The 24,354-nt window shown below is 41.0% G+C and overlaps 1 protein-coding gene across 2 annotated transcripts; it reads right to left on the bottom strand.

Moving 5' to 3' along the window:
• Positions 1-4,011: 4,011 nt before the first annotated feature.
• Positions 4,012-22,000, bottom strand: LOC135527409 (protein RER1-like). Of its 2 annotated transcripts, XM_064955941.1 has the most exons (8): positions 21,896-22,000; positions 19,230-19,315; positions 18,869-18,973; positions 15,446-15,542; positions 6,661-6,739; positions 6,147-6,282; positions 5,865-5,919; positions 4,012-4,452 (listed from the first exon to the last, which is right to left on the bottom strand). In XM_064955941.1, exons 2-8 carry the CDS (start codon positions 19,308-19,310, stop codon positions 4,442-4,444), a joined length of 564 nt encoding a protein of 187 aa, XP_064812013.1. In that variant the 5' UTR covers positions 19,311-19,315; positions 21,896-22,000; the 3' UTR covers positions 4,012-4,441. The 2 variants fall into 2 exon arrangements, with proteins under 2 accessions (XP_064812013.1, XP_064812012.1); XM_064955940.1 differs by having other exon boundaries at positions 4,012-5,919.
• Positions 22,001-24,354: the final 2,354 nt, after the last annotated feature.

Here is a 24,354-nt window from a genome sequence, read left to right as displayed (position 1 = left end):
ATTTTTAAAATGACAAATGGATTGTTTGTTAATGCTTTTTCTCTTTTTTTTGTCAGGTATCCAAACCATTGATGGAGAAGTAAAAAGGAGGCCACATAAATAAATGCTTGGACCTGCTGGATAATTGTTACACAAAACAATGTAAGTTATGCTATGAATCTATTAGTCCTATTGACATAATTGTGGCTCAATTAAGCTTCTATTCAGATTCAAAAACTCAAGCTCGAGAAAGCAGACATCTTAGAACTAACTTAAACATCTGGGTTTATGGTAGGCTATTTGGTCTACTGTTAAGTGAAATGATCAATATGCATGGTATTTACGTATGATCCCTGTCATTTTTTCTAGGCTCTTTTAATGAACTATTAAATGCTTTGTTGTGTAGTATTTTCACCGTGTAGATTTGTATTTTATAAATACTATATGAAAGAACTGCAGAATCCTCTCCTCATTTGATTTGGTATAGGCATTAGTGGGCTGGGAGAGGGAATGGAAGGGATATGCACACACAAATACAGTGCGTCTTTATCAATGTAATGATTCATTAACCAACTTCTATAATACAGAATAAAACGCAAATGGAACAGTTATATAATCTATAGGCTTAGGCCTACCTCACCATGTCCAGCTTTAAGCAGCCGTTGTCTTGCAGGTAGCTGGCTTCATTAGGGGTACAAAGTAAATAACACCAATGCCAAGGACATCTCATTTGCAGAACATCTCATTTGGAGAGCTCTGTAAGTTGTTTCACGTAAAGGCCACAAAGAAACTAAAAGCATCTTTACCCTGTGAAGACGGAAGGGGCCTCTTCTGGCTGTGCCGGGTGGAGATTATAACAGAACATGGCCAAGATGTTCAAATGTTCATAAATGACCAGCATGGTCAAATAATAGGTCTGGAACAGGTAGCACATCCGGTAAACAGGTCAGGATTCCACAGGCAGAACAGTTGAAACTGGAGCAGCAGCACGGCCAGGTGGACAGCAAGGAGTCATCATGCCAGGTAGTCCTGAGGCATGGTCCTAGGGCTCAGGTCCTCCGAGAGAAAGAAAGAGAGAATTAGAGAGAGCATACTTAAATTCACACAGGACACCGGATAGGACAGGAGAAGTACTCCAGATATAACAAACTGACCCTAGCCCCCCGACACATAAACTACTGCAGCATAAATACTGGAGGCTGAGACAGGAGAGGTCAGGAGACACTGTGGCCCCATCCGATGATACCCCCGGACAGGGCCGAACAGGAAGGATATAACCCCACCCACTTTGCCAAAGCACAGCCCCCACACCACGAGAGGGATATCTTCAACCACCAACTTACCATCCTGAGACAAGGCCGAGTTTAGCCCGAGTATAGCCCTCAAAGATCTCCGCCACGGCACAACCCAAGGGGGGGCACCAATCCAGACAGGAAGATCACATCAGTGACTCAACCCACTCAAGTGACACACCCCTCCTAGGGACGGCCTGAAAGAGCACCAGTAAGCCATTATCTCTTTAGAGATGAGTCTTCAGTAAAGACTTAAAGGTTGAGACCGAGTTTGCGTCTCTCACATGTGTAGGCAGACCATTCCATAAAAATGGAGCTCTATAGGAGAAAGCCCTGCCTCCAGCTGTTTGCTTAGACATTCTAGGGACAATTAGGAGGCCTGCGTCTTGTGACCGTAGCGTACGTGTAGGTATGTACGGCAGGACCAAATCAGAGAGATAGGTAGGAGCAAGCCTATGTAATGCTTTGTAGGTTAGCAGTAAAACCTTGAAATCAGCCCTTGCCTTGACAGGAAGCCAGTGTAGGGAGGCTAGCACTGGAGTAATATGATCCATTTTTTTGGTTCTAGTCAGGACTCTAGCAGCCATATTTAGCACTAACTGAAGTTTATTTAGTGCTTTATCCGGGTAGCCGGAAAGTAGAGCATTGCAGTAGTCTATCCTAGAAGTAACAAAAGCATGGATAAATTTTTCTGCATGCTTTCTGGACAGAAAGTTTCTGATTTATGCAATGTCACGTAGATGGAAAAAAGCTGTCCTTGAAGCAGTCTTGATATGTTCGTCAAAAGAGAGATCAGGGTCCAGAGTAACGCTGAGGTCCTTCACAGTTTTATTTGAGACGACTGTACAACCATTAAGATTGTCAGATTCAACAGAAGAGCTCTTTGTTTCTTGGGACCTAGAACAAGCATCTCTGTTTTGTCCCGAGTGTAAAAGTAGAAAGTTAGCAGCCATCCACTTCCTTATGTCTGAAACACAGGCTTCTCCTGAGGGCAATTTTGGGGCCTCACCATGTTTCATTGAAATGTACAGCTGTGTGTCATCCGCATAGCAGTGAAAGTTAACATGTTTTCGAATGACATCCCCAAGAGGTAAAATATATAGTGAAAACAATAGTGGTCCTAAAACGGCACCTTGAGGAACACCGAAATTTACAGTTGATTTGTCAGAAGACAAACCATTCACAGAGACAAACTGATAACTTTCCGACAGATAAGCTCTAAACCAGGCCAGAACTTGTCCATGTAGACCAATTTGGGTTTCCAATCTCTCCAAAATAATGTGGTGATCGATGGTATCAAAAGCAGCACTAAGGTCTAGGAGCACGAGGACAGATGCAGAGCCTCGGTCCGATGCCATTAAAATGTCATTTACCACCTTCACAAGTGCAGTCTCAGTGCTATGATGGGGTCTAAAATCAGACTGAAGCATTTCGTATACATTGTTTGTCTTCAGGAAGGCAGTGAGTTGCTGCACAACAGCCTTTTCTAAAATGTTTGAGAGGAATGGAAGATTCGATATAGCAAAGGATCTGAATACTTAAGTAAATAAGGAATTTCTGTTTTTTCTTAATAAATGTGCAAAATTTACCTGTTTTCACTGTCATTATGGGGTATTGCGTGTAGATACATTTTTTATTTATTTATCAATTTTAGACTATAATACATTTTTAGAATAAGGCTGTAACGTAACAAAATGGAAAAAGTTAAGGGGTCTGAGTACTTTCCGAATGCACTGTAAGTACAAATGTGTACCATTATTTAAACAATTTAATGCACTGATTTAGGCTAATATTAAAGCCCTTAACATTTACTTTTAGCCATAATTAATTTTAATACCAGTTTTAGGAAGAGTAATCCCATGTAAAAAATGTCTGCCACCCCTGTAAATAATGTTTTTTCCGATCTGGCCCCTGTAAGAACATAGTAGAATAGCCCCGCTATAATACATTTACAGTACTATGAAAGACATTTCACTTAAATGTGTTATTATTTAACTCAGGGGTCTCCAACTCCAACTGGGTATGCAGGCTTTTATTCCCAAAGCAACACTAACAGAACAGTTTACAATAGTCACCTTGGTATTCAGTACAAGCATTGCTTAATTAAATTGGGCGTTGGGCTGTAAAAAAACAACCCTGCACTCAGTGCCTCTCCAGGTCTAGAGTTGGGAGTTCCCTGAATGTGAAAAAGTATGTTGTGCTACAGTACTCAGAGAGCAATCCAGTCTCCGTTCTGTTGTAAAGAACTGAGCTGCTGGCATGATGAATGTCAAAGTCCTCCCAGTATATATTCTCCATCCAGTTTAAACTCAGAGGCTGGGCAAGAAAATTATTCAGGTAGTGCATTACCTGCAGGGCTAGGAGATGCTACATCATTGTTTTTTTCAGATACTAAATGTGAAGGCAGAGTGCCTGTGTCCACACCAACTGATCGTTCCCCCACAGACATCACACAGTTGAGACGAGTAGCTCCCCTATATGGATAGCAGGTTGTGGGGTTAATGGCCTTGTTCAAGGGCCCAACAGTAGGGGAAGGTCTTTAAGATGTGAACCCATCAGCCCTCCAGTTGCCAGATCAATTCCCCCTATTTTTCCAGTGCCTGGACCGGTAATCGAACTGTCCATCTCCGCTGGTCTACCTACCGCCCTAATGGTTACTTCTAAAAGCAGGAATGGATTAAAGTTAACAGACAAATGTCAGTGAGATCCTAAAACATGAAGCAGAAACAGCCACACCTAATTTGAAGGGACACAGTCTCTTTAATAGCATTTGGAGTGAAAAAAATTACACTTAAAAGTTACTAAAATCTTTTTTTGTTTATAATTGCAGCACAAGAGCAACCAAGAACATGCAATCTCTTTCATGAGAAAGCTTATAAATCTAGAAATCAATTTTACTCGTTTTTTCTTTTTAATGACATACGATGACTTGGAACACTTGTTTAACAGTTGTTTGAAGAAAAAAAAAATGTTGAAAATAAATCTCAAAACAAATGTAATCTTTAAAATAGATATAAACCCTTGGAAACACTATGTACTTCTTCACTTCCCTATTGCTGATCAAAAGGTTTTCCAAAATGTCTCTGGTTACCAAAAATACTACTGCATACTTTTCATAATATCCCCAGCATACCCCCTTCATACATTAAACGCTCTCAATCTCACTTTTCTCATGTGTCCTCTGCAAAAGAAGAGAAAGAGAAAATATTTTTGTTTGGAATGATTAGACCACATTTGTCAAAAGAAAAATACAGAATGTGAGTATCAAGCTACTAGATTTGAATGGAATATACCCCGGTTTGTAAACAGTTGCCTAAACTGCTTGTTCAAAGGATATGGTCTTTCAGGGGATAACTGTTTTGTAAGGAAAGAATAATTTGAATAAGAATATGATACTGATGTACATTTTAAGAAATCTGAACCCAAAAAATTATATTCACAGGGGGCGCAAAGCATAAATCTGAAGTTGAACTACTTGATTTGCTTCCCCATAGCTAGACGTAAATTAATCTGTCATTTAGTATCCAGGAGTGCTGAATGACAGTTACAGTTCTCTTCAACTGTACAAGCAAATCGTATGTTTGACATGACGGGAAAGCAGAGGGAATAAACACAAAAAGGGATTCTATGGCTACGGAGGGAAAAACAGTAACAAATTAATAACACTTTTTTTCCTTCTTTTTAGCAGCCATACATCTTGAACTGGGCTTTCTTAAACCTCTCTGTACATAATGTTGTAAAAAAACATGACATTTCATCATTCTCCATGATGATATTCTCTGGAAAGTACACCAACTCTGTCCTAGCCATGCAGTGTTTTCACTCTTCGCCAACTTGTTATTTAGCCAAACTCCTATACCTAAATCACTGCTTGTGCCATCAACAGATGGTTGGACTATGGTTCTGAATAGTTCTGATAGGTATTGTATGTAGTGAATTGGTATTCAACTGAGGGTAACCAGTCACTAAAAATGAACTGCTTTACATAAAGGAACATTTCTGATGTGAGTCTCAAGACAGTGCAAAAGTACACTTGATCATAGACCCACATCAATTTAAGTCAATGAAATAAAAAGTACATCTAATCAGGTTATTTGGAAACCTAAGGACCTCCCACAAGTACACGTTATAAACGAGTAGGTACCATGTCTTTAATCAATAGTAGTTGTATTTCGCTTGGAGCCAGAGGAGTTAGAAACGGAGCGTCATTAAGATTCCACAACGGAATTTCTCCTGCAATCCGTCCAGTGGCGCCCCCTCCAGCAGAGTTCATACTTACCCCAGGGGGTTACAAGGCAAAGGGCGGCACTGCGTTTCATCCACTGACCAAAGACAACGGTATCCCGCGGCTGAGAGATGACTCCCCATAATAACCAAAGGCAGCGTGTTCTCTTGTGATTACGTCAATCCTCAGCACTACTACCATCCAATACTGTCAACATTTTGGATCAAAACTATTTATTGTATCTTTTTTTCCCCTCAGACAATCACTGACCCCTTTGACCCACATATACTATTTTTCCATAACTTTTAATTCTCAATGGGGGGGGGTTTGATTTTAACTAGCAAAAGGTTTCCCGGTTTCTTCCTTGCCTCTGTAAGTCCTCTTCCCGTGTGTGAAGGGGAGGTATCTGTACTTGACCATATGCTGAAAGTAGGACAAGAAAAATAAAATGAGCCACATCCACATGATGTTCTTATTCACTGAATTCTCAGTGAAACATCTTGAAGATTAACTAGTATGATTAACTACAGATACATATCAAGAGCAGAGGAACTTATTAGGATTGTATGACTGCGATACATTTAGCTTTGAATTGCCTGATACAACTATATATCATGCAGAGTAAGCACCATTGTCACTGAGATACATACCTTGATCTGCCTCTTCATGGTGATGCAGAAAAGCATGATGAAGTACATTACAAGTATGGGCCAGAACACTGGCACATTGAAGGCTTCAAAGAACGTGCAAATCATGGCGATGACGATGCCTTTTGTTGCCGAATGCCTGAAGACATAAAAGAAAAACACATGTACACACCAACAAAAAAGTCAGCGTTAATGATAGCAAGTTCCTTTCCTGTAGATAGTGGTAAAAAAAAAAAAAGCACAAGTAAACTACAAAAGCTAAGAACGAGAGATTTCTGTTTCCTACCATCCAAATAAGTATGGGCAACAACATACTTGTCAGTGCCACCATCGGTACATATTAGCATTGTTGTTATAGGTTCAGGTGGAGAATGAAATGGCCTTGATAGTAAGGAAAGTATGTACAACAATACAGCTTTGCACTGGAAAGCTAAAAGTCCATAGAGCAATCCTAGTGCAGTGTCCTATTGGAAATATACTTTCACTAGAGATTGTGTGGTCCTTGGGGGGCTCTCACCAGAATTTGAATTCAGGCAACCTCCTGATGAACGGACGGAACTCCTCGTTCTGCTTGGTGGGGAGCGCCGGGCCCTCATCTACAGGTGAAAAGAGGGGGAGCAAAGTTACAGCGAGGATCACGTTGCTAGCCAATCAAATGGACTCAAAACAAGAACAGTGTCTACAGAGTTTCAAAACTGATCTAAATAGCATCCCGATAAGACCACTGGTGTAGACACTTTGCATTCGGTTTTAAATACCAAAATGTCACTAAAGGCAGCATTTACATAGTAACCCAAGAGCTTCCATACAAATACATTTCTAAGTTACTCTCAGCACATTGAAAGAAAAGGAGCTCTCCAATATCTTGTTTTTCTAGTGTAGGGGTTCTTAAACTTTTTCAGCCTGGGAACCAAATTACAAATTCTGTTTACCTGGGACCCAAGCTTATGAAAACATGAAACTATACATAATTATCAGCACATTTAATTTCACTTATGCCTAAAACAAATGCAATATAGACAAGAACAAATAATGAAATTAAATACCCATATAAATTCATGTTTATTTTCCCCATTAAAAACTTGCATATGTCTAGATTGGAACTGTTGCTGTTAAATTATTTATTGTATTTTTCATTCTGAACTGGAATAAACAGATTGATCACATCACATAGATGTACAACAGAACACACACACACACTCCGTTTGATAATACAACCCTAAGTAACAATACAGATGAAAAACTGCCTGTAGCTCAGGCCCTGAAGCAAGGATATGCATATTCTTGGTAACATTTGAAAGGAAATACTTTGAAGTGTGTGGAAACGTGAAAGGAATGTAGGAGACTAACACATTAGCTCTGGTAAAAGATAATACAAAGACCCCATTTTTTTGTATTTATTTTGCACCATCATCTTTGAAATGCAAGAGAAAGGCCATAATGTATTATTCCAGCTCAGGTACAATTTAGATTTTGGCCACTAGATGACAGTGTAAATGCAAGTTTAAGACTGATCCAATGAACCATTGCATTTATGTTCAAAATGTTGTATCAATACTGCCCAAATGTGCCTATTTTTTTTTATTCACATCTTTTCATGTTCAAAACTGTGCACTCTCCTCAAACAATAGCATGTTATTATTTCACTGTAATAGCTACTGTAAATTGGACAGTGCAGTTAGATTAAAACGAATTTAAGCTTTCTGCCAATATCAGATATGTCTGTCCTGGGAAATGTTCTTGTTACTTACAACCTCATGTTAATCGCATTAGCCTACGTTAGCTCAACCGTCCCGCAGGGGACCCACCAATCCCGAAGAAGTTTTAAAGTTGAACCCCAAAAAACATCTGGGTCAGATTCTTTCTTTAAGGTTGCAGCACTTATCGTCGCCAATCCTGTCTCTCCTCTCTGGGGAGGTTCCCATTGTTCAGAAGGCAGCCACGGTGCGTTGATTATTTAAAGGGTGAGATAAAGCTGATCCTAACTGTTATAGGCCAATTCCTAGTTTGCTCTGTTTATCAAAAGTGTTGGAAAAACTTGTCAATCAACTAACTGGCTTTCTTGAGGTCTATAGTATTCTCCCTGATATGCAATCTGGTTTCTACTCAGGTTATGGATGTGTCACTGCAACCTTAAAAAGGTCCTCAATTATGTCCCTATTGCCCTCGATTCTAAGCAATGTTGTGCTCCTATTTTTATTGACTTGGCCAAAGCTTATGATACGGTAGACCATTCCTTCTCTTGTGGGCCGGGCTAAGGAATATTGGTGTCTCTGAGGGGTGTCATGACGTTGGCCTGGGGGTAGGTATGACAGTCATAAATACCCCCCCCCCTTTTTTCCTCTCTCTACCCTACTGATGTTACGTTTGCAAACCCCTTGGTTAACAGAGATTCTGGGAACATCAGAAGGTGGGGGGAAATGAACTATATTCTGGTAATCCGATAAATTGAGCATATGCGGTGGTACTTGATGATGTCAGTTCGGTTGTCATCTGAGACATTCTCAATGATAAGATGACAAACTCTACAGTGGAAAGTCTACACAGTTATCGGAGTCACATGGAATTGTTCAATTTAAAAGTTTGAATATGAAATTATTTGTGATGGGATGAAATGTGATTTTAGCTTCTAAAATGTGAGATTTGGGTTTTCATAAGGTTAGGGCTCTGCTCAATCAGTGGCCCGCCCCTGTGAAGGGACATGGGCTATAAACACGCCCTCCTCTCCCTTCCTTTATAAAGCCTTGACGACAATATAACCTCCTGTTCCGAGGATGTGAGGACGATGGTCCGATGTCAGAATGGTTCAGATAATAAATACAGAACGAAGCCAACATCAGCGTGAGCTTTGGTTGCGAATGGTATGAACGTTGAACTCTTATTCATTACAGAAGTGATACCTCCTAGCCGTTGAGTTAGCAACAGCAGCTGCAAACGGGGGTTAGGAAGGAACAAACAGAGTATCCCGTCTATCACACAAAGACGTTACCACAACGTATCCAATTGACCACCAGAGACATTCTTCAAAGGACTCGCCATCTCCCACCAACCTACCGAAGCGCAGCTCAGAGTAAATATTTATTGCATTTTCCTTTTCCAAATGGGCGGTAATTTAGAATGCATAAGATACTGTATTTACGATAACACAGCTTCGCCCTTTGTTCCTCAGTCTTCCCGCTCTGTCACTCAAACCCAGCCCTTTTCTTGTGTAACCAGCTGTCATATCTGTTCCGCCCGCTAGGGACGTTTTCCTTTATGACGTAATTTGCAATCAAGTTATGATTAATTATGTGTATGTGTAATTCTGTGTGATTAGTTAGGTATTTAGTAAATAAATAATTAAACCCAATTTTGTATTGCTGATTTAACTTGTTAGCCAGGGTTCGTGCAGATAACCAAGAATTTACATCTTTCAGATGAGACTGAATTAGAATGACGATTAATATTGACGTAAAATATTACTAGGTCTTTAATTAAGAGTTTATTCGGAAGATAACAGCTCGATAAATATTATTTTGTGGTGCCCCGACTAATTAATTACATTTACATGATTAGCTCAATCAGGTAATATTAATTATGGATAACTTATTTTATAGAATAGCATGTCATATCACTTAATCCGGCATAGCCAAAGACACAACAAGGGTCTTTGGCTTGGTTTGCTAACTACCTCTCTCAAAGAGTGCAGTGTATAAAGTCAGAACATCTGCAGTCTCAGCCACTGCACATCACCAAGGGAGTACCCCAAGGGTCGATCCTAGGCCCCACGATCTTCTAAATTTACATCAACAACATAGCTCAGGCAGTAGGAAGCTCCCTCATCCTTTTATATGCAGATCAGTCATACTCAGCTGGCCCCTACCCGGATTGTGTTAAACACTCTACAACAAAGCTTTCTTAGTGTCCAACAAGCTTCCTCTGCCCTTAGCCTAGTTCTGAACACCTCTAAAACAAAGGTCATGTGGTTTGGTAAGAAGAATTCCCCTCTCCCCACAGGTGTGATTACTACCTTGGAGGGTTTAGAGCTTGAGGTAGTCACCCCATACAAGTATTTGAGAGTATGGCTAGACAGTACACTGTCCTTCTCTCAGCACATATCAAAGCTGCAGGCTAAAGTTAAATCTAGACTTGGTTTCTTCTATTATAATCACTCCTCTTTCACCCCAGCTGCAAAACTAACCCTGATTCTGATAACCATCCTACCCATGCTAGATTAGAGACAAAATGTATAGATCGGCAGGTAAAGGTGAGTGGCTAGATGTCCTTTACCATTCGGCCATTAGATGTCATCACTGCACTCTATACTCTTCTGTAAATTGGTCATCTCTCTATACCCGCCGCAAGACCCATTGGTTAATGCTTATTTATAAAACCCTCAACACCCTGACCTCGACTACCTGAAATTTTGACCTTTGACCCTAGATGTCATTTATTTTACCTCTTTCATATGAGCCCATAAGTTCTGTATGGAAAATGTTGGGGTCCCCCTCAATCTTAGGCCTCACTTCCCCCTATCTGAGATATCTACTGCAGCCCTCATCCTCTATATACAACACCCATTCTGCCAGTCACATTCTGTTAAAAGGCCCCAAATCACACACTGGGTCGCTCCTCTTTTCAGTTCGCTGCAGCTAGCGACTGGGACGAACTGCAACAACTGGACAGTTATCTCCAGCTCTTCATTCAAAGAGTCAATCATGGACACTCTTACTGACAGTTGTGGCTGCTTCGTGTGATGTATTGTTGTCTCTTCCTTCTTGTCTCTGTGCTGTTGTCTGTACCCAATAATATTTGTACCATGTTTTGTGCTGTTTTCATGTGTTGCTGCCATGCTGTGTTGCTGTCATGCGGTTGTCGTATTAGGTCTCTCTTTATGTAGTGTTGTGTCTCATCGTTATATGTTTTGTCCAATATTTATTTTTAACCCCAGCCTGTCCCCGCAGGAGGCCATCATTGTAAAACAAGTATTTGTTCTTAACTGACGTCGCTAGTTAATAATTTTTTTTAAGTACAGTAGCTAACTTGCTTTTGCTAGCTAGCTCTTAGCTGTGTACAAGGGGATTATTTAAAAGAGAAATTAACATTCACTACTATGAGTCAGTACCTCCTTATTTCTATTGTTCATCACCTGTTATAAAATGACAACAGTGCCTTGCTAGCTGACTGACTTTTCCACTGTTGAAGCCCTGTTTCCTGAAGCATTCTGCCCTGTTCTGAAAGACCTCCCTGGGTTTACCATCATGCTGTGGATGTTTGGTCAGGATGTGTCATTTTAATTTTTGTTTTGAGAGACTCATTACTAAGCACTTCGCGCATAAAACACACTGTGGGTGCTCCTCACCATTTCTCAAAGTTTGCATGAGAGAGAAACTCATCGCTGTATTTGCGCTGTATGACCTCAGTCAGAACTTGTGGCTAGCTTGAGTCCATTTAATGACATTGGTGAGAATAACAAAATCAGTGGCTGACAGCGCATCATCTGCTGCTGAACGACAGCGCTGCAGCGTGTGTCAGAGTGATCTTCAATAAAACTGCAGAAACAAGATCAAACAAAGCAAAGAACACAGGCGTCTCCCTCCCACTCGCGCAGATACCAAAATGAGCAGAGACACCCCTGCTAAGCAGAGAGAGCACAGTTACCATAGAGCGCAATTGCACTTGGCCAAATCAATTTCGGTAATGAATTAAATAACTATACATTTACTGTGACACGTTGCAACCCACCATTAACAGGTGGGGGCGCAAACCATACCTAAAGGCTGCTTTAGTGTACAGAGTAGGGGTTTAACTATTCACCAATACTTTGAGAATTGGAATGAGACGACCCCCCTCCCCGCGAGTCGGTCACAATCCTAGCCATTAAAATAACCTTGCACAATAGACGCCACTTACTAATTTAAAATTGGGATGCATTTGGTAAGTCTGGTGAGGGCAAGGTAAACAAACCGTTATTCAAAATATTGCATGTTGGTGAACTGAACTGTAACAAATATCTGAATTTTGTGATCTAATTTTGGCATTAGACTATAGCTCAATGGCACTGTTTTCAGAAATGAGTAATTCTCATGATACCAGTTTGACAGTTGCAAATGGACTTAGAAAACCATGTTGCATCTGCAATCATTCTGAAGACTAAGGTGCCTAGTTTAGGCATAGTGTCTCATTTAAAATAAATATGAGCCTGAAATTTCATACATTTTCACCCCAAATTCTGATGACCAAAATGCATCCATAAATTCAGTTCCTTTTAGACAATTTTACTTTAGAAAAACCTAATGTATTCAAATAAAACACTTGCTGTAGTTTGGATATTACTGCATTGTCGGAACTAGAAGCACAAGCATTTCACCATACTCACATTAAAATCTGGTAACCATGTGTATGTGACAAATAAAATTTGATCAATCATAAATTGTATACCATCTGAAGTTCACATTAAACAAAATATTTATTAAGTAAAAACACAGTCTGTGGACATGTTTGTCATTACCTTAAGACGTTTTCAAGTTTCTGTAAAAACACATTTTTTAAATAAAGTTTTATTCACCCATGATACAGTACTTGACCAGAAGTATGTGGACACCTGCTCGTCAAACATCCCATTCCAAAATCATGGGCATTAATATGGAGTTGGTCCCACTTTGCTGCTCTAACAGCCTCCACTCTTCTGGGAAGGCTTTCCACTAGAAGTTGGAACATTGCTGCGGGGCTTACACCACTCCAGCCAACGCTTGTCATTGAGCATGGTGATCTTAGGCTTGTGTGTGTGGCTGTTCAGCCTTGGAAACCATTTCATGAAACTCCCGACAAACAGTTATTCTGCTGACGTTACTTCCAGAGGCAGTTTGGAACTCGGTAGTGAGTGCTGCAACCAAGGACAGCCTATTTTTACGCGCTTCGGCGGTCCCATTCTGTAAGCTTGTATGGCCTACCACTTTGTGTCTGAGCCGTTGATGCCCCTACATGTTTCCACCTCCCAATGACAGGACTTAAAGTGCAGTTCTAGCAGGGCAGAACTTTGACGAACTGAAAAGTGGAAACTGGAAAGGTGGCATCCTATGACGGTGCCACATTGAAAGTCACTGAGCTCTTCAGTTCTACTGCCAATGTTTGTCCATGGAGATTTCATGGCTGTGTGCTCGATTTTATATACCGGTCAGGAACAGGTATAGCTGAAAGCCAAATCCACTCATTTGAAGGGGTGTCCACATACAGTTGAAGTTGGAAGTTTATATACACTTAGGTTGGAGTCATTAAAACTTGTGCATGACAAGTCATTTTTCCAACAATTGTTTACAGACAGATTATTTCACTTATGATTCACTGTATCACAATTCCAGTGGGTCAGAAGTTTACATACACTAAGTTGACTATGCCTTTAAACAGCTTGGAAGATTCCAGGAAATGATGTCCTGCCTTTAGAAGCTTCTGATAGGCTAATTGACATCATTTGAGTCAATTGGAGGTGTACCTGTGGATGTATTTCAAGGACTACCTTCAAACTCAGTGCCTCTTTGCTTGACATCATGGGAAAATCAAAAGAAATCAGCCCCCCAAAAATTGTAGACCTCCACAAGTCTGGTTCATCCTCCAAACACCTGAAGGTACCACGTTCATCTGTACAAACAATAGTATGCATGTATAAAAACCATGGGACCACACAGTCGTCATACCGCTGAGGAAGGAGACGCGTTCTGTCTCCTAGAGATGAACGTACTTTGGTGCAAAAAGTGAAAATTAATCCCAGAACTACAGCAAAGGACCTTGTGAAGATGCTGGAGGAAACAGGTACAAACATATCTATATCCACAGAAAAACTAGTCCTATATTGACATAACCTGAAAGGCCACACAGCAAGGAAGAAGCCACTGCTCCAAAACCGCCATAAAAAAAGCCAGACTACAGTTTGGAACTGCACATGGGGACAAAGATCGTATTTTTTGGAGAAATGTCCTCTGGTCTGATGAAAGAAAAATAGAACTGTTTGGCCATAATGACTTTCGTTATGTTTGGAGGAAAAAGGGGGAGGCTTGCAAGCCGAAGAACACCATCCCAACCGTGAAGCATGGGGGTGGCAGCATCATGTTGTGGGGGTGCTTTGCTGCAGGAGGTCTGGTGCACTTCACAAAATAGATGGCATCATGAGGAGAAATTATGTGGATATATTGAAGCAACATCTCAAGACATCAGACAGGAAGTTCAAGCTTGGTCGCAACTGGGTCTTCCAAATGGACAATGACCTCAACCAAGGAAGTTGTGGCAAAATGGCTTAAGGACAACAAAGTCAAGGTATTATTCTGACATTTCACATTCTTAAAATAAAGTGGTGATCCTAACTGACCTAAGACAGGGAATATCTACGAGGATTAAATGTCAGGAATTGTGAAAAACTGAGTTTAAATGTAATTGGCTAAGGTGTATGTAAATGTCCGACTTCAACTGTACACTATATATACACACACAAAAGTGTCTCTCTAATAGAGCTCAGTATAATTTTTAAGCCAACATTCTGATCTCTGAAACCTGCTCATCATTACACTAATGCACCAACATTTAAAACTATTAGAACAAATAAAATGTACTCTTCAGTTATTTGGGCTTAATCTGGTGCTATGCCTTTATCTAAATGTGTATATGAAAATACCATGTATACACAAGATTCAGAAAAGGTTGTGTTGTGGTAATGAGAAGTTACAAAATAATTACATTTTAAATATTTGTTTTCAGTGTCATGTTTTAAATCAGGCCCTTTCATTAAGTGAGGAATGTTAAAACAAATATTAGAAATGTATTTATTACTATTTTAGACTTCTAAAACGGTTGCAGTACTGATAATTTTTGCATTGGTATCTCATTAACAACCATAATTATGAAATAAATAAATAAAGATCTGATCTTAGTGATTCAAGAGGAATTTTTGTGAAGTGCGAGTTTCTTGCGAAATAGTTTTTGTTTAGTCATAAGGATGAAAACGTATCCTGATTCACTGGAAAATAAATATTTAGTTGCATTGGACTGAAACATATATTATTGAATCGTCCCAAACTATGTGTCTTTCCTGAATCATATACAAGTGTATATAAATAACAAATACCAGTGTATTAAGATGCATAGTCGGCCAAAGATACACACCCCTAGTCAAAGTTTTTTTAAATATAGTCTCAGTCCTACATGGAGGGTCTCTTCATGAAGAGTGAGCGCGAGGAGACACTCCTGTACATTGTTTTATGTGAGAAAGGGAACATCTCAAACATGACTGCAACCCAAAGGAATGTCATATGTTACAGTGAACTCTAATTTACCTTCGTCAAGCATTGATGGATCCACTTTTGGTGATAGAAAAGCGATGAACAGGTTGAGATGGTAGATTCCCAGAGCGTATGTTACAATATACCAACCCTGGAGGGAGCAGAGAGAACCTATATTAGTGTTCATTGAATTTTGTACATTACATTTTAAAATATTACTCATTTAGCAGACGCTCTTATCCAAACTGGAAAATAAATAAGCGTATACATGTGTATTCCCTCACATAATTCACACATGTATCACATTGACTGATTTGACAAGATCTGGGGCAATACTTGTCGAAAGGGAAAACAGTGGCCTCCATTTTCACACAGCCGCTCCCAAAGTGATCTTCTACTTCTTGGATGTGTGCAAGTGCATATTACGCCTAAAGGCACATTGCAGAACCCTAGGAGAAAATAGCTTAACGTTCAAACTCAAATGTAACATGATCAGTCATAAACAATAGAAGTCAAATCTGACAAGCCAGTTACAGGCTCCCTCCATTGAGACATACCCACATCTGACAAGCCAGTTACAGGCTCCCTCCATTGAGACATACCCACATCTGACAAGCCAGTTACAGGCTCCCTCCATTGAGACATACCCACATCTGACAAGCCAGTTACAGGCTCCCTCCATTGAGACATACCCACATCTGACAAGCCAGTTACAGGCTCCCTCCATTGAGACATACCCACATCTGACAAGCCAGTTACAGGCTCCCTCCATTGAGACATACCCACATCTGACAAGCCAGTTACAGGCTCCCTCCATTGAGACATACCCACATCTGACAAGCCAGTTACAGGCTCCCTCCATTGAGACATACCCACATCTGACAAGCCAGTTACAGGCTCCCTCCATTGAGACATACCCACATCTGACAAGCCAGTTACAGGCTCCCTCCATTGAGACATACCCACATCTGACAAGCCAGTTACAGGCTCCCTCCATTGAGACATACCCACATCTGACAAGCCAGTTACAGGCTCCCTCCATTGAGACATACCCACATCTGACAAGCCAGTTACAGGCTCCCTCCATTGAGACATACCCACATCTGACAAGCCAGTTACAGGCTCCCTCCATTGAGACATACCCACATCTGACAAGCCAGTTACAGGCTCCCTCCATTGAGACATACCCACATCTGACAAGCCAGTTACAGGCTCCCTCCATTGAGACATACCCACATCTGACAAGCCAGTTACAGGCTCCCTCCATTGAGACATACCCACATCTGACAAGCCAGTTACAGGCTCCCTCCATTGAGACATACCCACATCTGACAAGCCAGTTACAGGCTCCCTCCATTGAGACATACCCACATCTGACAAGCCAGTTACAGGCTCCCTCCATTGAGACATACCCACATCTGACAAGCCAGTTACAGGCTCCCTCCATTGAGACATACCCACATCTGACAAGCCAGTTACAGGCTCCCTCCATTGAGACATACCCACATCTGACAAGCCAGTTACAGGCTCCCTCCATTGAGGCATACCCACATCTGACAAGCCAGTTACAGGCTCCCTCCATTGAGGCATACCCACATCTGACAAGCCAGTTACAGGCTCCCTCCATTGAGGCTAGAGGTCGACCGATTATGATTTTTCAACGCCGATACCGATTATTGGAGGACCAAAGAAGTTTACACCGATTAATCAGCCGATTAAAAATAAAAAGTATTTGTAAGAATGACAATTACAACAACACTGAATGAACACTTATTTTAACTTAATATATAACACATCAATAAAATCAATGTATCCTCAAGTTGATAATGAAACATGTTCAATTTGGTTTAAATAATGCAAAAACAAAGTGTTGGAGAAGAGCGTAAAAGTGCAATATGTGCCATGTAAGAAAGCTAACGTTTGAGTTCCTTGCTCAGAACATGAGAACATATGAAAGCTTTTGGTTCCTTTTAACATGAGTCTTCAATATTCCCAGGTAATAAGTTTTAGGTTGTAGTTATTATAGGACTATTTCCCTCTATACCATTTGTATTTCATTACCCTTTGACTATTGGATGTTCTTATAGGCAATTTAGTATTACAATTGTAACAGTATAGCTTCCGTCCCTCTCCTCGCTCCTCCCTGGGCTCGAACCAGCAACACAACGACAACAGCCACCACATCGAAGCAGTGTTACCAATGCAGAGCAAGGGAAACAGCCAACCCAAGGCTCAGAGCGAGTGAAGTTAGCGCTCGCTAATAGTGTTTCAAACTAGCCAGCCATTTCACTTCGGTCACACCAGCCTCATCTCGGGAGTTGATAGGTTTGAAGTCATAAACAGTGCAATACTTGACGCATAACGAAGAGCTGCTGGCAAAAAGCACAAAAGTGCTGTTTGAATGAATGTTTATGCGCCTGCTTCTGCCTACCACCGCTCAGTCAGATACTTGTATGCTTAGTCAGATTATATGCAACACAGGACACGCTAGATAATATCTAGTAATATCATCAACCATGTGTAGTTAACTAATGATTATGATTGATTGTTTTTTACAAGATAAGTTTAATGCTAGCTAGCAACTTACATTGGCTTACTGCATTTGCGTAACAGGCAGTCTCCTTGTGGAGTGCAACGAGAGAGAGGCAGGTCGTTATTGCTTTGGACTAGTTAACTGTAAGGTTGCAAGATTGGTTCCCCCGAGCTGACAAGGTGAAAATCTGTCTTTCTGCCCCTGAACGAGGCAGTAAACCCACCGTTCCTAGGCCGTATTGAAAATAAGAATGTGTTCTTAACTGACTTGCCTAGTTAAATAAAGATTAAATACAGGTGTAAAATAAAATAAATAAATAAATATATAATAATAATAATTCGGCACCCAAAAATACTAGAAATCGGGCCGATTTAATTTAGGCCCGATTTCAGGTTCATATAACAATCGGAAATCGGGCCTAATTAAAATCGGCCATTCCGATTAATCGGTCGACCTCTAATTGAGGCATACCCAAATCTGACAAGCCAGTTACAGGCTCCCTCCATTGAGACATACCCACATCTGACAAGCCAGTTACAGGCTCCCTCCATTGAGACATACCCAAATCTGACAAGCCAGTTACAGGCTCCCTCCATTGAGGCATACCCACATCTGACAAGCCAGTTACAGGCTCCCTCCATTGAGGCATACCCATATCTTGGCAGATTTGACTTTCGTTGTTGTTTTCGTCAAAGGAGGAAGTTGTCACACTGTATATGGTGACGCCAGATTACAGAGTTTACCTTCAAAAGACGTCAGATGCATATTCAGTAGGGAAAAATGTTGTGGAACGCTAAGATAGAAATATATTGAACAGACATACCGCTGACATGCTGAGAAAGGAAAAACGTCAGCTCTACTCAAGGCACTTCTGTTGTTTTCAGTACCTTGCAACCTCCTGAACGCGACCCAGCATAAGCCCTGAGTGTGGTGTGTTTCTCTACCTGTAATATGTACACTCTGATCATGTAGATGGCCGTTAGCGAAAGTGTGACTCCCCATCGCCCTATGGAGAACGGCGTCGACCTGTCTAGCCATGACTGATAGATCTGGAAAAGACACCAAACAGAAAGACAGTGCACAACCATTACCAGGAGCGCAACAGTAAACATTAGATAAAGCGTCACATTTTCACATTGTCTTATCTGAAGTTCAATTTCTAGCTTTTCAATGCAGCACCACTGTGACAGTGGGTCCAATGGTTATCTTCATCAAAACAGTGGTGGCAGCGTTTCCCTTGGTTTAGCCTAGTTCTTTCCTCTTGACATTTGATGAGAGAACAACTAAAGGCTCTGGCAGCAGTACCTGTCCAACCCGTGTGAAGAAGCTTCCGATTGTGGATGGTTTCCCATGGATTGATTCACCAACACTGTCCCCTTCTGACATTCTGTCTGTGCAAGGAGAGAAAGGGGTTGTTAACAGGCATTACTTGAACAGATTTCACCACCAGGCTTTTTGTTTGCAACGTGAGTATGGATCTGTTGACTAAGTGTTTATAGTAAGGTGTTAGATACACAATGTGTTGATGTGGTGTGCTATCAAGACAATAATGTCTTGCCTGGCTGTGACTCAAAGCATGGCTACATTTGCTGCATGTAAATAATGTGTGGACAGATGAACCTGAGGATATTTCACCTTCAGCTCAGAGCAATTTGGCAAATAGACTATTGGTATTCAGTACTAACACTGGCAGATCATCCTCACCCAACATGTAGGCTACAGTAATTTTTGAATTGGCTAGCTAGTTTCTTTATTCAGTTAGTCCTTTTCCACATATAATAACATGGCAACAACACTCACATGCAGCGACAACAAAGCTTCATCAACCTAGCTGACTAAATTCAACTCCATGGTAAAGGAAGTTTTATAGATTTTTTTCACCCCGATTTCAAACTTGTCTCATCGCTGCAACTCCTCAGCATGCTCAGAAGGCGAAGGTTGAGTCATGCATCCCCCAAAACAAACCGCGCTTCTTAACACCTGCCAGGTGGGCAATGTGCCAAGTAAACCCTTGTGGCCAAACCCAGATGATGCTGGGCCAATTATGCGCTGCCCTATGAGACGCCTGATCATGGCCAGTTGTGATAGAGCCCGGGATCAAACCCAGGTCTGTAGTGATGCCTCTAGCTGTGCGATGCAGTGCCTTAGACCGCTGCGCCTTTCAGGAGGTCAGTAAAGGAAGTTTCTGATGAGCTCCATGAACAGTTGAGCAGAGACCAGGCTTTTTGGAATTCAGCTCTGACTAAATTGATTTGCCCAAGGTCAATACTTCAACAAAAAATGAAATGCTTACCTTGCACCTACATTTAATTCTCTGTAGTTGAGTGCCTTTGTTAGCTGAAATACATATATTTTTTTATAAAACATGAATCAAATACAACCGACTGGTTGCTGAGATTCAAATTGACACGTGCCATCTAAAAGCAACGAGCAAACAAATCGGTGGTTGTATTTGATTAACGTTTATTGAAAAAGTATGGATTTCAGCAAACAAGGAAAGGCATACAACTAGAGGGCAAACATTGGTACATCATGGTAAGCGTTACATAATGTAAATGTTTAAGTATTGACCTTGGGAGTGATTCGATGTAGTAGCTGAATTCTACAGAGCCTGGTCTCTGATCAACTCCATGGAGTTGAGCAAAGTCAGCTACATCAACATTTGGTGTTAGGTTGATTTGGCTCATGCACTTGGTCAAAAACTATTTTTATTTAGACATTTTTTTGCAAGTACATACTGCGCACATAGGTAGTAAAGACGATATTTGCTGCAAAACTCCATATTTTGGCTGCGTAATGAACTTATTTTGACATCACATTTGCAGAGCTGATTAATGGGACTTAGACATTTAAGGATAATGGGCGTCAGAGGAGACATCTTCTCCTCAAGCCTAAATACTGGTTTGATGTTATCCCAACTCTTCCCACCCAAAGTCCTTGGCTTGTAATAGGGCTTGCCCCCTTGGAAGGTCTACCGACTCAAACGATAATAGTTTCATTTCCATTCATGTCAAATGTCACGTTGCTTATCAAACAGACGTCCAATTATTGTGAGACTTAAGTTAGCTGATAATGACCGACTTGATATCCAAACTAAACTCCACGATTTACTAGCGGCGACTAGTGTGGGCAGACTGGAGTTCCGAAGACACACAATTAAAATTAATCAAAAACGACATATTTCAGCACCCAAAGAACAGCCCTGAAATCGGTACTATGTATTAAAACCATAGGCCGCCCACACACTAGTCGGCGCGCCACTCCATCGTAAATCGTGGAGTTGAGTCGCTCAAAAACAGTTAGTTAGCTAGTTAGCTCTCCAACGTTGACTCGTTTAACGCTTAGCTAGCCAACGAATGCAGTTGCTAGCTTCTGTAGCCAGCTAAAACAATTATTTATAGTGTTTGGGATGAGATGTTTGCACTTGTGTTTTTTATTCATAGCGCAATTTTGATTAAATGTTTCTGTCTCGCAAGCAGGGTGAGTGACGTTAGCTAACATTAGAAAAAAAGCTAATGAGTGATGCGCCCCCCCCCCAAAAAAACCCTACCTGTTTCGTGTAGTTTTTAAACAACCACCTTTCATTAACAGTGTGTGTGTGAAACACTGATGTATTCTCTCTACTTCTCATAATGTGCAACGGGAATCAAATAATCAAACAGTTCAACCCTGCTACATCACAATAGGAAAATGTAGTCTTTAATCTCAATCTTGTCATTGTGATGGCTACAAATCAGCGAAAAGTTGAACTACAACCACCAGCAGTAACTTCGTGAATTTGACAACTCACTTCCGGTTAGAAACCGAGCCCTTTTTAGCTAGCATAGGCATAGCCTCTCGATATCATATTTAGAGAGGAATTCAATTGAACTATTACTTTGGTATTGATCCCCTTAATTCCACTAAAACTAAAGAACACATTTTCACACACCTACTGACAGACATACTGCTGCAAGACAGGTTTTTCTTACCTAATTCTGCCGCTGTGTCACTCTCGGCTCTACCTAACTACCTCTCGGACTGGTTTGGCTGATGTGAACACGTCAGTACTTCCGCGAGGACTCGCTTTAAAGTACGGCAGGCAAGATCAGAAGAGCAAAGAAAACCCTGGACCGGTGAGGGAGATGCACAGCGAGTTTGTGGCACTTTGCCTGGCCACTGGAGAATTTAAAATAGCTACTTATTTGAACTCCAATTTTTATGACACAACACAATTATATGACACGACAAAAAATCCAGCCAAACCTTTACTTTCAATTGCTTTTTAGTAGCCTAAAATAATGCCCCCAATTAAATAGCCAAATTATTATTTCTCTGTAAAAATAATATAATGCAGCATACGACAGAGTACACATACCTTTTGACAAGTGTTGTTTACTCACTAGGACGAGGGTCATTAACGGTTTGATGGAATTTACTTACAATGCATTCGGAAAGTATTCAGACGCCCTGACTTTAACCACATTTTGTTACGTTACAGCCGTATTCTAAAATGGATTAAATAAATAAAAATCCTTATTAATCTGCACACAATAACCCATAATGAAAAAGTGAAAATGTTTTCAAATGTATAAAAAAACCCGGAAAGGTCTTATTTACATAGGTATTCAGACTCTTTGCTATGAAACTCGAAATTGAGCTCAAGTGCATCCTCTTTCCATTGATCATCTGCAACTTGATTGGAGTCCAACTGTGGTAAATTCAATTTATTGGACATGATTTGGAAAGGCACACACCTGTCTATATAAGTTTACAGTTTATGTCAGGGCAAAAAACCAAGCCATGAGGTTGAAGGAATTGTCTGTAGAGCGCAGAGACAAGATTGTGTCAAGGTACAGATCATTTATGCAGCATTGAAGGTCCCCAAGGACACAGTGGCCTCCATCATTCTTAAATGGAAGAAGATTGGAACCACCAAGACTCTTCCTAGAGCTGGCCGCCCGGCCAAACTGAGCTAAAGGGGGAGACCGGCCTTGGTCAGGGAGGTGACCAAGAACCCGATGGTCACTCTGACATAGCTCCAGAGTTCCCCTGTGGAAATGGAAGAACCTCCCAGTAGGACAACCATCTCTGCAGCACTCCATCAATCAGGCCTTTATGGCACAGTGGCCAGACATAAGCAACTCCTCAATAAAAGGCACATGACAGCCCACTTGGAGTTTGCCAAAAGGCAACTATCAGAACATGAGAAACAAGATTCTCTGGTCTGGTGTAACCAAGATTGAACTCTTTTGCCTGAATGCCAAGAATCAAGTCTGGAGGAAACATGGCATCATCCCCATGATAAAGCTGAGGTGAAGGGTCACTTTCCAACTGGACAGCGATCCTAAGCACACAGCCAAGACAACGCAGGAGTGGCTTTGGGACAAGTCTCTGAATGCACTTGAATGGCCCAGCCAGAGTCCGGACTTGAACCCGATCTAACATCTCTGGAGAGACTTGAAAATAGCTGTGCAGTGACACTCCCCATCCCACCTGATAGAGCTTGAGAGGATAGACAGAGAAGAATGGGAAACACTCCCCAACTACATGTGTGTATATCTTGTAGCGTCATTCCCAGGAAGACTCAAGGTAGTAATTGCTGCCAAAGGTGCTTCAACAAAGTACTAAGTAAAGGGTCTGAATACTTACAGTACCAGCCAAACGTTTGGACACACTTATTCATTCAATAGGTTTTGTTTATTTGTACTATTTTCTACATTGTAGAATAATAGTGAAGACATCAAAACTCTGAAATAACATATGGAATTCTGTAGTAACCAAAAAAGTGTTAAACAAATCAAAATAGATTTTAGATTTTAGATTCTTCAAAGTAGCCACCCTTTGCCTTGATGACAGCGTTGCTCACTCTTGGCATTCTCTCAACCAGCTTCACCTAGAATGATTTTCCAACGGTCTTGAAGGAGTTCACACATATGCTGAACACTTGTTGGCTGCTTTACCTTCACTTTGTAGTCCAACTCATCCCAAACCATCTCAATTGGGTTGAGGTTGGGTTATTGAGGCCAGGTCATCTGATGCAGCACTACATCACTCTACTTCTTTGTCAAATAGCCCTTACACAGCCTGGAGGTGTGTTGGGTCATTGTCCTGTTGAAAAACAAATGATAGTCCCATTAAGCGCAAACCAGATGGAATGGCGTATCGCTGCAGAATGCTGTGGTAGCCATGCTGATTAAGTGTGCCTTGAATTCTAAATAAATCACAACTGTGTCACCAGCAAAGGACCCCGACACCATAACATCTCCTCCTTGCTTCATGGTGGGAACCCCACATGCGGAGATCATCCGTTCAACCCCACATGCGGAGATCATGCGTCTCACAAAGACACAGCGGTTAGAACCAAAAATCTCAAATTTGGACTCATTATGGGGTATTGTGTGTAGATTGATGTAGGAAAAAAAAACAACTTAATCCATTTAAGGAAAAT

The sequence above is a fragment of the Oncorhynchus masou genome, chromosome 33 (genome assembly GCF_036934945.1).
Source record: "Oncorhynchus masou masou isolate Uvic2021 chromosome 33, UVic_Omas_1.1, whole genome shotgun sequence".
In the NCBI taxonomy this organism is placed as follows: domain Eukaryota; kingdom Metazoa; phylum Chordata; class Actinopteri; order Salmoniformes; family Salmonidae; genus Oncorhynchus; species Oncorhynchus masou.
Note: the sequence above shows the minus strand (reverse complement) of the source record. Positions and strands in the feature narration are given on the sequence as shown.

What these genes read in the sequence shown, in the direction of transcription:
- LOC135527409 (XM_064955940.1), bottom strand. Translation starts at nt 19,310, where the DNA reads ATGTCAGAAGGGGACAGTGTTGGTGAATCAATCCATGGGAAACCATCC. An exon ending in TCTTCACACGGGTTGGACAG is followed by an intron (nt 18,974 to 19,229) that starts GTACTGCTGCCA and finishes TGTCTTTTCCAG; the next exon opens with ATCTATCAGTCATGGCTAGA. An exon ending in TTGCCTGAATTCAAATTCTG is followed by an intron (nt 6,283 to 6,660) that starts GTGAGAGCCCCC and finishes TTATGTCTTCAG; the next exon opens with GCATTCGGCAACAAAAGGCA.